The following is a 14,298-nucleotide window of genomic DNA, read 5'->3' as shown; positions in this document are numbered from 1 at the left end:
AGCCTAAACCCTAAGGTCTGCAGCCTAAACCCTAAGGTCTGCAGCCTAAACCCTAAGGTCTGCAGCCTAAACCCTAAGGTCTGCAGCCTAAACCCTAAGGTCTGCAGCCTAAACCCTAAGGTCTGCAGCCTAAACCCTAAGGTCTGCAGCCTAAACCCTAAGGTCTGCAGCCTAAACCCTAAGGTCTGCAGCCTAAACCCTAAGGTCTGCAGCCTAAACCCTAAGGTCTGCAGCCTAAACCCTAAGGTCTGCAGCCTAAACCCTAAGGTCTGCAGCCTAAACCCTAAGGTCTGCAGCCTAAACCCTAAGGTCTGCAGCCTAAACCCTAAGGTCTGCAGCCTAAACCCTAAGGTCTGCAGCCTAAACCCTAAGGTCTACAGCCTAAACCCTAAGGTCTACAGCCTAAACCCTAAGGTCTGCAGCCTAAACCCTAAGGTCTGCAGCCTAAACCCTAAGGGCTGCTAGAGCAGTTGAACTATGGAACTAGACACCATCTAATAACATGGGCAGTGTGGTGTGACACTATCGTGCCGTGGTCAGTGTATTAGCCTCCAGGGAAACACCATTATGTGTGTGTGTGTCTTGTCCTCATTCTACAGTGGACTAGGACTGGGTTGCCATGGTAAAATGTCAGATTACGCATTTACCGTACTTCAGAAAATGAGTGACTATAGCAGGTCAGAGTTGGAAGACAAAATACAGAAATAATTCAGTTTATTGACACTTTTGGGGGGGGGGGGGGGGTATTACAAGACATGATCATTTTAGTTCCATGGTTTAACAAGTTTTATAACAATATATTCAAAGTATCCAAACACTATCTGTTTTATACAGAATTAAAATGTTAATTCTCCACATAAGCAGTCCATAAGCAAGTCTGTATGTATAATTAGTCTATATTGCAAGCCAGTGTTCTGAAACTGTCAGTTGGACTGGTCAGTTGGACTGGTCAGTCTCCATTGTCCCTTGCAGTGCTGTGTGTTTATATAGATCTGTGGTCTACATACCTTGTGTGTGTGTATATGTGTCTAGACAGCCTTTGACAGCCTGTCATTACAGTGTGGCCTGCCAGTGCCCTCTGGCCACGGACGTAGTCTCCAGCTCTCCACTAACTGACCCTAGATCTGCCTGTCAGCTGCTGCTCCACCCTACAGCTGACCACAACAACCACTGACCCTTAGTCAGCCTGTCAGCTGCTGCTCCACCCTACAGCTGACCACAACAACCACTGACCCTTAGTCAGCCTGTCAGCTGCTGCTCCACCCTACAGCTGACCACAACAACCACTGACCCTTAGTCAGCCTGTCAGCTGCTGCTCCACCCTACAGCTGACCACAACAACCACTGACCCTTAGTCAGCCTGTCAGCTGCTGCTCCACCCTACAGCTGACCACAACAACCACTGACCCTAGATCTGCCTGTCAGCTGCTGCTCCACCCTACAGCTGACCACAACAACCACTGACCCTTAGTCAGCCTGTCAGCTGCTGCTCCACCCTACAGCTGACCACAACAACCACTGACCCTTAGTCAGCCCTTAATATAGGACCCCAACCACCTGGGTTCAAATACCATTTGAAATCTTTAACATGCGTTTAGTGTTTGCTTTGGTCTTCCTGGAGACGTAAATTGATCCATGGCCTCCAGGCAAGCTCAGTCAAGCACAGAGAATGTATTTGCAATGATTTCAAATCGTGTTTGAACCCAGCTCTGACCCTCACTCCCAGCCCATCTTCTGTCCCTGTGTCTGGTCCCTAGTCTGTTTAGTCAGTAGTACCACAGCCCATCTTCTGTCCCTGTGTCTGGTCCCTAGTCTGTTTAGTCAGTAGTACCACAGCCCATCTTCTGTCCCTGTGTCTGGTCCCTAGTCTGTTTAGTCAGTAGTACCACAGCCCATCTTCTGTCCCTGTGTCTGGTCCCTAGTCTGTTTAGTCAGTAGTACCACAGCCCATCTTCTGTCTCTGTGTCTGGTCCCTAGTCTGTTTAGTCAGTAGTACCACAGCCCATCTTCTGTCTCTGTGTCTGGTTCCTAGTCTGTTTAGTCAGTAGTACCACAGCCCATCTTCTGTCTCTGTGTCTGGTCCCTAGTCTGTTTAGTCAGTAGTACCACAGCCCATCTTCTGTCCCTGTGTCTGGTCCCTAGTCTGTTTAGTCAGTAGTACCACAGCCCATCTTCTGTCTCTGTGTCTGGTTCCTAGTCTGTTTAGTCAGTAGTACCACAGCCCATCTTCTGTCTCTGTGTCTGGTTCATAGTCTGTTTAGTCAGTAGTACCACAGCCCATCTTCTGTCCCTGTGTCTGGTCCCTAGTCTGTTTAGTCAGTAGTACCACAGCCCATCTTCTGTCCCTGTGTCTGGTCCCTAGTCTGTTTAGTCAGTAGTACCACAGCCCATCTTCTGTCCCTGTGTCTGGTCCCTAGTCTGTTTAGTCAGTAGTACCACAGCCCAACAGAGTTAGGGAAGTAGGTTAGGTAGTAAAAGCCCTAACGTAACCACGTACTTGATGCCGTTTCCGTCGGCGACCGTTGCTCGGCAATGGACATGGTCGACACCTTCCTGGGCGGGTGTTCGCCATGGGCCGCCGTAACCGTGGCCGTAGCCTTGGAGGACCATGAAGGTCTGGAACCCTCCCCTCCTCCAGTGATTCCTCCATCTCCCTTCACATCAGGGAAGTCTGAGTGCAGAGGATTGGTGAAGCTCAGAGCAGTCCTGACAGGGGTGGAGGAGAGGGGCTGGGAAGAGGTGGGGGTGCTCTCTGACCCAGCCACCAGGGCTGGAGGTGTGGGGGCTTTCTCTGGGCTGATCCAGCCTGCCTGACCCTCCTTAAGGGGCAGGTGGTTGGGGCGGGAGGGGAGGGGTCCGAAGGCGCCCTGGTGCGTTATGTTGGGGGGCCCCCCGTCGGCCCCTGAGTCCTCAGAAAGAGAGGAACTGGAGGTGTTGGAGCGGGCCTTGAAGGCAAGGGATCTCTGCAGCTTGCTGTTACCATCGAAGCTCTTAGGACCCTCCTGTAACGGAACCTTCTGTATCTCAATACTCAGCTTCCTCTCTAGACGGACGCCTCCGTCCACTGGGCAGGAGGGAGAGGGGGCCTGGGGGCCTCCTGAGGGGACACTGTCCAACCATGTCTTGTCTGAAGTCTTGTTATAGTTCTCCTTCAGGTCGGGGGACTGTTGGGCTTTCTGGGCTTTCTGGGGATGCTGCTGCTGCTGTGCAGAGGCCAGGACGTGGATGACAGGCTTGGGGTGGTAGCGGTCGTTGTCCTGCCGTACATTGGTGACGGTGGGGAAGGCAGAAGGGGGAGACGGGGTCAGGATGGGAGGAACCGGGCGTGGCTCTGGGGGCTGAAGGATCTCCTCTTTCACGTCCCCTTCCAACTGACTGCAGAGGGGGGAGAAGGAGCGAGAGGGGGGGAGAAGGAGCGAGAGAGAAAATGGGAGAGAGAAATGAAGACAGCGAATAGCAATTCAAACTTTATTTCTGCCAAAATTCGACCACTAGATGGCAGACTTCAATGTACAGTACAATAGCGAGGCAAAACATGTATCTAAATCAAAACCAACTTCTCCAAACGTACATAATATCATGGATTTACCACAGTAATCTACCTGAAATACATCAGAACATAAGAGCAGATTACCCAGTGAACACAGGGGGGTAACCCAGTTACCTAGTGAACACAGGGGGGTAACCCAGTTACCTAGTGAACACAGGGGGGTAACCCAGTTACCTAGTGAACACAGGGGGGTAACCCAGTTACCTAGTGAACACAGGGGGGTAACCCAGTTACCTAGTGAACACAGGGGGGTAACCCAGTTACCTAGTGAACACAGGGGGGTAACCCAGTTACCTAGTGAACACAGGGGGGTAACCCAGTTACCTAGTGAACACAGGGGGGTAACCCAGTTACCTAGTGAACACAGGGGGGTAACCCAGTTACCTAGTGAACACAGGGGGGTAACCCAGTTACCTAGTGAACACAGGGGGGTAACCCAGTTACCTAGTGAACACAGGGGGGTAACCCAGTTACCTAGTGAACACAGGGGGGTAACCCAGTTACCTAGTGAACACAGGGGGGTAACCCAGTTACCTAGTGAACACAGGGGGGTAACCCAGTTACCTAGTGAACACAGGGGGGTAACCCAGTTACCTAGTGAACACAGGGGGGTAACCCAGTTACCTAGTGAACACAGGGGGGTAACCCAGTTACCTAGTGAACACAGGGGGGTAACCCAGTTACCTAGTGAACACAGGGGGGTAACCCAGTTACCTAGTGAACACAGGGGGGTAACCCAGTTACCTAGTGAACACAGGGGGGTAACCCAGTTACCTAGTGAACAGGGGGTAACCCAGTTACCTAGTGAACACAGGGGGTAACCCAGTTACCCAGTGAACACAGGGGGGTAACCCAGTTACCCAGTGAACACAGGGGGGTAACCCAGTTACCCAGTGAACACAGGGGGGTAACCCAGTTACCCAGTGAACGCAGGGGGGTAACCCAGTTACCTAGTGAACGCAGGGGGTAACCCAGTTACCTAGTGAACGCAGGGGGTAACCCAGTTACCTAGTGAACGCAGGGGGTAACCCAGTTACCTAGTGAACGCAGGGGGTAACCCAGTTACCTAGTGAACGCAGGGGGTAACCCAGTTACCTAGTGAACGCAGGGGGTAACCCAGTTACCTAGTGAACGCAGGGGGTAACCCAGTTACCTAGTGAACACAGGGGGTAACCCAGTTACCTAGTGAACACAGGGGGTAACCCAGTTACCTAGTGAACGCAGGGGGTAACCCAGTTACCTAGTGAACGCAGGGGGTAACCCAGTTACCTAGTGAACGCAGGGGGTAACACCGTTACCCAGTGAACGCAGGGGGTAACACCGTTACCTAGTGAACGCAGGGGGTAACCCAGTTACCTAGTGAACGCAGGGGGTAACCCAGTTACCTAGTGAACGCAGGGGGTAACCCAGTTACCTAGTGAACACAGGGGGGTAACCCAGTTACCTAGTGAACACAGGGGGGTAACCCAGTTACCTAGTGAACACAGGGGGGTAACCCAGTTACCTAGTGAACACAGGGGGGTAACCCAGTTACCTAGTGAACACAGGGGGGTAACCCAGTTACCTAGTGAACACAGGGGGGTAACCCAGTTACCTAGTGAACACAGGGGGGTAACCCAGTTACCTAGTGAACACAGGGGGGTAACACAGTTACCTAGTGAACACAGGGGGTAACAGTTACCTAGTGAACACAGGGGGGTAACCCAGTTACCTAGTGAACACAGGGGGGTAACCCAGTTACCTAGTGAACACAGGGGGTAACCCAGTTACCTAGTGAACACAGGGGGTAACACAGTTACCTAGTGAACACAGGGGGGTAACCCAGTTACCTAGTGAACACAGGGGGTAACCCAGTTACCTAGTGAACACAGGGGGGTAACACAGTTACCTAGTGAACACAGGGGGTAACCCAGTTACCTAGTGAACACAGGGGGTAACCCAGTTAACACAGGGGGGTAACCCAGTTACCTAGTGAACACAGGGGGGTAACCCAGTTACCTAGTGAACACAGGGGGGTAACCCAGTTACCTAGTGAACACAGGGGTAACCCAGTTACCTAGTGAACACAGGGGGTAACCCAGTTATCTAGTGAACACAGGGGGTAACCCAGTTACCTAGTGAACACAGGGGGTAACACAGTTACCTAGTGAACACAGGGGGTAACCCAGTTACCTAGTGAACACAGGGGGTAACCCAGTTACCTAGTGAACCCAGGGGGGGTAACACAGTTACCTAGTGAACACAGGGGGTAACACAGTTACCTAGTGAACACAGGGGGTAACAGTTACCTAGTGAACGCAGGGGGTAACCCAGTTACCTAGTGAACGCAGAGGGTAACCCAGTTACCTAGTGAACGCAGGGGGTAACACAGTTACCCAGTGAACACAGGGGGTAACACCACAGTAGACCTCTATTTCCTCCACTGTGACATAACACAGTGGAATCTGGCTGAATGGAACTCAGATCAGTCGACCTGCCTTTCTTTCCAGGAAACTGAGGTTGTCTGCTAGAGTGAGTGACATGGTAACCACAGAGGGATGGAATATTCAGAACTTCAGAAAGGTGTGTGAACTGTGAAGTTCCATCTCCTGAACTCACACTTTCAGCAGGATGTGGTCGTGTGCCAAATAAAGATCACATGATGACAAACAATGGTTTATGCCCTGCACATGACTACGCAGTACACACACAGTCAGTGTGTTCTCAGAGAGTCCACAGTCAGCCAGCTAGGTCTACCAGTCAGCCAGCTAGGTCTACCAGTCAGCCAGCTAGGTCTACCAGTCAGCCAGCTAGGTCTACCAGTCAGCCAGCTAGGTCTACCAGTCAGCCAGCTAGGTCTACCAGTCAGCCAGCTAGGTCTACCAGTCAGCCAGCTAGGTCTACCAGTCAGCCAGCTAGGTCTACCAGTCAGCCAGCTAGGTCTACCAGTCAGCCAGCTAGGTCTACCAGTCAGCCAGCTAGGTCTACCAGTCAGCCAGCTAGGTCTACCAGTCAGCCAGCTAGGTCTACCAGTCAGCCAGCTAGGTCTACCAGTCAGCCAGCTAGGTCTACCAGTCAGCCAGCTAGGTCTACCAGTCAGCCAGCTAGGTCTACCAGTCAGCCAGCTAGGTCTACCAGTCAGCCAGCTAGGTCTACCAGTCAGCCAGCTAGGTCTACCAGTCAGCCAGCTAGGTCTACCAGTCAGCCAGCTAGGTCTACAGTCAGCCAGCTAGGTCTACAGTCAGCCAGCTAGGTCTACAGTCAGCCAGCTAGGTCTACAGTCAGCCAGCTAGGTCTACAGTCAGTCAGCTAGGTCTACAGTCAGTCAGCTAGGTCTACAGTCAGTCAGCTAGGTCTACAGTCAGTCAGCTAGGTCTACAGTCAGTCAGCTAGGTCTACAGTCAGCCAGCTAGGTCTACAGTCAGCCAGCTAGGTCTACAGTCAGCCAGCTAGGTCTACAGTCAGTCAGCTAGGTCTACAGTCAGTCAGCTAGGTCTACAGTCAGTCAGCTAGGTCTACAGTCAGTCAGCTAGGTCTACAGTCACTAGCCACAGGTAACTGTCAAAATAAAGGAAACATCAACATAAAGTGGTTTAATAGGGCGTTGGGGCACCACGAGCCAAAACAGATTTAATGCACCTTGTCATAGATTCTACAAGTATCTGGAACTCTATTGGAGGGATGCGAGACCATTCTTCCACGATAAATTCCATAATTAATTTTTTTTTTGGTGGTTGTTGAAAACGGTGTCTCAGGCGCTGCTTCAGAATCTACCAGAACTGTTCAATTAGGTTGAGATCTGGTGACTGACACACACTTTAAGCCTCCTATGCTCCTCTGAGACTCAGTCACTGAGATCTATTCTAGCCATGGTAGCCAAGATAATGGGCAACTGGGCATTTTTATACATGACCCTAAGCATGATGGGATGTTAATTGCTTCATTAACTCAGGAACCACACCTCTATGGACCACACTTTCAATATACTCTGTGTTCCTCATTGACTCAAGTGTTTCCTATATTTTGTCAGATACCTGTATGTTGTTCATGTGTAGGGCATGATGGGATCTTTGGGGGAAGAATATCACAGCTGTTCCAGTCTATTACTCTGAACACAGGCTCAGAACAACCTATATGGTGCTGATGACAACCATAGAGCTCCTAATATACCATTACTGAGTGTTTGATTCACGCAATGGCCACACGTACTGAGTACAGGTCCTAGACTAGACCAGAAAGAGTCTCCAGTACTGAGTACAGGTCCTAGACTAGACCAGAAAGAGTCTCCAGTACTGAGTACAGGTCCTAGACCAGAAAGAGTCTCCAGTACTGAGTACAGGTCCTAGACCAGAAAGAGTCTCCAGTACTGAGTAGAGGTCCTAGACCAGAAAGAGTCTCCAGTACTGAGTAGAGGTCCTAGACCAGAAAGAGTCTCCAGTACTGAGTACAAGTCCTAGACTAGACCAGAAAGAGTCTCCAGTACTGAGTATAGGTCCTAGACCAGAAAGAGTCTCCAGTACTGAGTAGAGGTCCTAGACCAGAAAGAGTCTCCAGTACTGAGTAGAGGTCCTAGACCAGAAAGAGTCTCCAGTACTGAGTACAGGTCCTAGACTAGACCATAAAGAGTCTCCAGTACTGAGTACAAGTCCTAGACTAGACCAGAAAGAGTCTCCAGTACTGAGTACAAGTCCTAGACTAGACCAGAAAGACTCTCCAGTACTGAGTATAGGTCCTAGACCAGAAAGAGTCTCCAGTACTGAGTAGAGGTCCTAGACCAGAAAGTCTCCAGTACTGAGTAGAGGTCCTAGACCAGAAAGAGTCTCCAGTACTGAGTACAAGTCCTAGACTAGACTAGAAAGAGTCTCCAGTACTGAGTACAGGTCCTAGACCAGAAAGAGTCTCCAGTACTGAGTACAGGTCCTAGACCAGAAAGAGTCTCCAGTACTGAGTACAGGTCCTAGACCAGAAAGAGTCTCCAGTACTGAGTAGAGGTCCTAGACCAGAAAGAGTCTCCAGTACTGAGTAGAGGTCTTAGACCAGAAAGAGTCTCCAGTACTGAGTACAGGTCCTAGACTAGAAAGAGTCTCCAGTACTGAGTACAGGTCCTAGACCAGAAAGAGTCTCCAGTACTGAGTAGAGGTCCTAGACCAGACCAGAAAGAGTCTCCAGTACTGAGTAGAGGTCCTAGACCAGAAAGAGTCTCCAGTACTGAGTACAGGTCCTAGACTAGAAAGAGTCTCCAGTACTGAGTACAGGTCCTAGACCAGAAAGAGTCTCCAGTACTGAGTAGAGGTCCTAGACCAGACCAGAAAGAGTCTCCAGTACTGAGTACAGGTCCTAGACCAGAAAGAGCCTCCAGTACTGAGTAGAGGTCCTAGACCAGACCAGAAAGAGTCTCCAGTACTGAGTACAGGTCCTAGACCAGACAAGAAAGAGTCTCCAGTACTGAGTACAGGTCCTAGACCAGAAAGAGTCTCCAGTACTGAGTACAGGTCCTAGACCAGTAAGAGTCTCCAGTACTGAGTACAGGTCCTAGACCAGAAAGAGTCTCCAGTACTGAGTACAGGTCCTAGACTAGACCAGAAAGAGTCTCCAGTACTGAGTACAGGTCCTAGATCAGACCAGAAAGAGTCTCCAGTACTGAGTACAGGTCCTAGACTAGACCAGAAAGAGTCTCCAGTACTGAGTACAGGTCCTAGACCAGTAAGAGTCTCCAGTACTGAGTACAGGTCCTAGACCAGAAAGAGTCTCCAGTACTGAGTACAGGTCCTAGACCAGAAAGAGTCTCCAGTACTGAGTACAGGTCCTAGACCAGAAAGAGTCTCCAGTACTGAGTACAGGTCCTAGACCAGAAAGAGTCTCCAGTACTGAGTACAGGTCCTAGACCAGAAAGAGTCTCCAGTACTGAGTACAGGTCCTAGACCAGAAAGAGTCTCCAGTACTGAGTACAGGTCCTAGACCAGTAAGAGTCTCCAGTACTGAGTACAGGTCCTAGACCAGAAAGAGTCTCCAGTACTGAGTACAGGTCCTAGACCAGAAAGAGTCTCCAGTACTGAGTACAGGTCCTAGACCAGAAAGAGTCTCCAGTACTGAGTACAGGTCCTAGACCAGAAAGAGTCTCCAGTACTGAGTACAGGTCCTAGACCAGAAAGAGTCTCCAGTACTGAGTACAGGTCCTAGACCAGAAAGAGTCTCCAGTACTGAGTACAGGTCCTAGACCAGAAAGAGTCTCGAGTACTGAGTACAGGTCCTAGACCAGAAAGAGTCTCCAGTACTGAGTACAGGTCCTAGACCAGAAAGAGTCTCCAGTACTGAGTACAGGTCCTAGACCAGAAAGAGTCTCCAGTACTGAGTACAGGTCCTAGACCAGACCATAGATGTGTGACATTTGGGGACGTGATGACATGGTGATGGGGTGACACTAAGAATGTGTGAGAGGACCATGATTCACCGTGTCTGACCTTGAGAGTCCCTGAGGTATTCCAGCCATATCTAGACGCTCGTAAACACACACTCACTCAAAACATCCACCCCACACACACACTAAATACACTCACTCAAAACATCCACCCCACACACACACTAAATACACTCACTCAAAACATCCACCCCACACACACACACTAAATACACTCACTCAAAACATCCACCCCACACATACACACTAAATACACTCACTCAAAACATCCACCCCACACATACACACTAAATACACTCACTCAAAACATCCAATCAAATTGTATTAGTCACATGCTCTGAATGCAACAGGTGTAGACCTGACAGTGAAATGTTTACTGACGAGCCCCTAACAGACAATGCAGTTTCAAACAAATACAGATAAGAATAAGAGTTAAAGTAACAAGTAATTAAAGAACAGCAGTGAAATAACAATGGCGATACTACACTGCTCAAAAAAATAAAGGGAACACTTAAACAACACAATATAACTCCAAGTCAATCACACTTCTGTGAAATCAAACTGTCCACAAACTGAGCACCGCCAGCATTCAAAAGTGACCAAAACATCAGCCAGGAAGCATTGGAACTGAGAAGTGGTCTGTGGTCACCACCTGCAGAATCACTCCTTTATTGGGGGTGTCTTGCTAATTGCCTATAATTTCCACCTTTTGTCTATTCCATTTGCACAACAGCATGTGAAATTTATTGTCAATCAGTGTTGCTTCCTAAGTGGACAGTTTGATTTCACAGAAGTGTGATTGACTTGGAGTTACATTGTGTTGTTTAAGTGTTCCCTTTATTTTTTTGAGCAGTGTATATACAGGGGGTACCGGTACAGAGTCAAAACATCCCCACACACACACAGCAGACAGAGAGACAGAGAGACAGAGAAAAAGAGAGAAAAAGAGAGACAGAGAGAGAGAGAGGGGGGGAGAGACAGAGAGAGAGGGGGGGAGAGACAGAGAGACAGAGACAGACAGAGAGCTCAGCAGGAGGCCGAGATGATATGGTTCCAGGCTAGAACACCAACCAGGGCTGAGTATATACAGTGTTGTTGAATACGTGATGAAGTCACTGTACTGTACCTGCGTATGCGGGGTGGTTTGGGGGGCGGTGTGTCACATCGCTCCTCGTCTGAGTGGTGTCCAGTTTTCTCTGGGCTGAGCACATCGTCCTGAGGAGGAGAAACAGAGGGATGAAGAAAAAAGAAAATGAAAACTTTAGCTAGAGTACCGTTGATCATTTGGGTCTGTCTGCACGGGTTCTAATAACAGCAAGGCAACATGGTTTCCAGTCCTGTTCATATCATCCCTGGGGTTTCCTATACATAGTCCCAGGGGCTGTGTACTCACAGTCCATTTGAAACGGTAGGCGTGTGTGCAGCGTCCAAACCTATATCGAACACGATGAGTAAGGTCAGGTCACCCTGGTCATGTGTGCCAGTGTGTGTGGTGTGTGTGGCTATCGGTCCTGCCATTGTCCCAGGGTCCTGTTCCTCAATAGGGAGATTATACTGGGTAGTCCGTGTCCAAACATTGTTTATGTGTGAAAGCACAGCTGGTGTTCATTTGTTGCTAACTAGCTGCTAAACATAGCCAACAGTGTGGCGATACATGTGCCTGTATAGACATGATTACAGTACACAGCCTACATATACCCCAATACACAGCCTACATATACCCCAATGCACAGCCTACACATACCCCAATGCACAGCCTACACATACCCCAATGCACAGCCTACACATACCCCAATGCACAGCCTACACATACCCCAATGCACAGCCTACACATACCCCAATGCACAGCCTACACATACCCCAATGCACAGCCTACACATACCCCAATGCACAGCCTACACATACCCCAATGCACAGCCTACACATACCCCAATGCACAGCCTACACATACCCCAATGCACAGCCTACACATACCCCAATGCACAGCCTACACATACCCCAACACACAGCCGACACATACCCCAACACACAGCCGACACATACCCCAACACACAGCCGACACATACCCCAACACACAGCCGACACATACCCCAACACACAGCCTACACATACCCCAACACACAGCCTACACATACCCCAACACACAGCCTACACATACCCCAATACACAGCCTACACATACCCCAACACACAGCCTACACATACCCCAACACACAGCCTACACATACCCCAATACACAGCCTACACATACCCTAATACACAGCCTACACATACCCTAATACACAGGCTACATATACCCCAATACACAGCCTACACATACCCCAATACACAGCCTACACATACCCCAACACACAGCCTACACATACCCCAACACACAGCCTACACATACCCCAATACACAGGCTACACATACCCCAAAAGCACAGGCTACACATACCCCAAAAGCACAGGCTACATATACCCAAATGCACAGGCTACATATACCCAAATGCACAGGCTACATATACCCAAATGCACAGGCTACATATACCCAAATGCACAGGCTACATATACCCAAATGCACAGGCTACATATACCCAAATGCACAGGCTACATATACCCAAATGCACAGGCTACATATACCCAAATGCACAGGCTACATATACCCAAATGCACAGGCTACATATACCCAAATGCACAGGCTACATATACCCCAATACACAGCCTACATATACCCTAATACACAGCCTAAATATACTCTAATACACAGCCTAAATATACCCTAATACACAGCCTAAATATACCCTAATACACAGGCTACATATACCCTAATACACAGCCTAAATATACTCTAATACACAGCCTAAATATACCCTAATACACAGCCTAAATATACCCTAATACACAGGCTACATATACCCTAATACACAGTAGTCCATACAGCCTAACAGTATCCTCTGTGTGCTGCTTTGTGAGCTTGTATACACTCTGCTGTGTGAGTGTTTACCTGAGCGTGCTACTGCAGTGTGTGTGTGTGTGTGTGTGTGTGTGTGTGTGTGTGTGTGTGAGTGTGTGGTGTGTGTTGCTCCAATATGTTCTCTTTCCCAGATGTGTGCTCTCTAATCTCAGGCTGTGGGAGAGGAGAGGAAGAGGAGATGAGAAGGAGAGGAAGGGAAGGGGAGAAGAGGAGAAAAGTAGAGGAAGACGAAAGGAGGAGAGGAAGACCAGAAGAGGAGAAGAAGGGGAGATGAGAAGGGGAAAAGAGGAAGAGGAGAACGGGAAGAGAGAAAGCATTATAGGAGCATAACATCAAAGTTTCTTAAACAAAAAGTAAGCCCCAGCTCCTGGCATGCTGCCAGAACCCCCCCCCTCTCCTCCCTCATTCTCTCTACTACCCTCTGTTCTCCTCCTCCTCAATGCCAGAACCCCCCCTCTCCTCCCTACTTCTCTCTACTACCCTCTGTTCTCCTCCTCCTCAATGCCAGAACCCCCCCTCTCCTCCCTACTTCTCTCTACTACCCTCTGTTCTCCCCATCTCTCTCTTCTACTTCATTCATTCTCTCTTCCCAACTCCATCTCTCTAATCCTACCATCTCTCTAATCCTACCATCTCTCTAATCCTACCATCTCTCTAATCCTACCATCTCTCTAATCCTACCATCTCTCTAATCCTACCATCTCTCTAATCCTACCATCTCTCTAATCCTACCATCTCTCTAATCCTACCATCTCTCTAATCCTACCATCTCTCTAATCCTACCATCTCTCTAATCCTACCATCTCTCTAATCCTACCATCTCTCTAATCCTACCATCTCTCTAATCCTACCATCTCTCTAATCCTACCATCTCTCTAATCCTACCATCTCTCTAATCCTACCATCTCTCTAATCCTACCATCTCTCTAATCCTACCATCTCTCTAATCTTACCAACAGGACATTAAAAACTGTAAGATTCTATGTTTCACCGAGATGTGGCTGAACAAAGAAACGGACAATATAGAGCTGGTGGGATTTTCCATGCACCGGCAGAAAAAGAGACGCTACCTCTGGTAAAACGAGGGGTGGGGGTGTGTGTCAATAACAGCTGGTGCGCAATGTCTAATATTAAAGAAGCCTTGAGGTGTTGCTCACCTGAGGTAGAGTACCTTAAGATAAGCTGTAGACCACACTATCTACCAAGAGAGATCTCATCTATATTATTCGTAGCCATCTATTTACCACCACAGACCCATGCTGGCACTAAGACCGCTCTCAACCAACTCTAAGGCCATAAGCAAAGAAGAAAATGCTCACCTAGAAGCAGCGCTCCTAGTGGCCGGGGACTTTAATGCAGTCAAACTTAAATCAGTTTTACCAAATTTTCCCCAGCAT

The 14,298-nt window shown here is 49.1% G+C and overlaps 1 protein-coding gene across 4 annotated transcripts in view; it reads right to left on the bottom strand.

Annotated features, from left to right (window-relative positions):
* The window catches only part of LOC129864934 (tyrosine-protein phosphatase non-receptor type 12-like), a 96,823-nt gene that overhangs the window by 15,998 nt on the left and 66,527 nt on the right, over positions 1-14,298 (bottom strand). For all 4 annotated transcript variants that reach the window (XM_055937269.1, XM_055937270.1, XM_055937271.1 and 1 more), the window contains 2 exons: positions 11,074-11,162; positions 2,498-3,375 (listed from right to left, as the gene is read on the bottom strand). In XM_055937269.1, coding sequence (XP_055793244.1) covers positions 2,498-3,375; positions 11,074-11,162 — 967 coding nt within the window. The remainder of the gene's footprint in view (positions 1-2,497; positions 3,376-11,073; positions 11,163-14,298) is intronic.

The sequence above is a fragment of the Salvelinus fontinalis genome, chromosome 11, assembly GCF_029448725.1.
Source record: "Salvelinus fontinalis isolate EN_2023a chromosome 11, ASM2944872v1, whole genome shotgun sequence".
In the NCBI taxonomy this organism is placed as follows: Eukaryota; Metazoa; Chordata; class Actinopteri; order Salmoniformes; family Salmonidae; genus Salvelinus; species Salvelinus fontinalis.
This window is presented reverse-complemented; position numbering and strand designations above follow the sequence as displayed.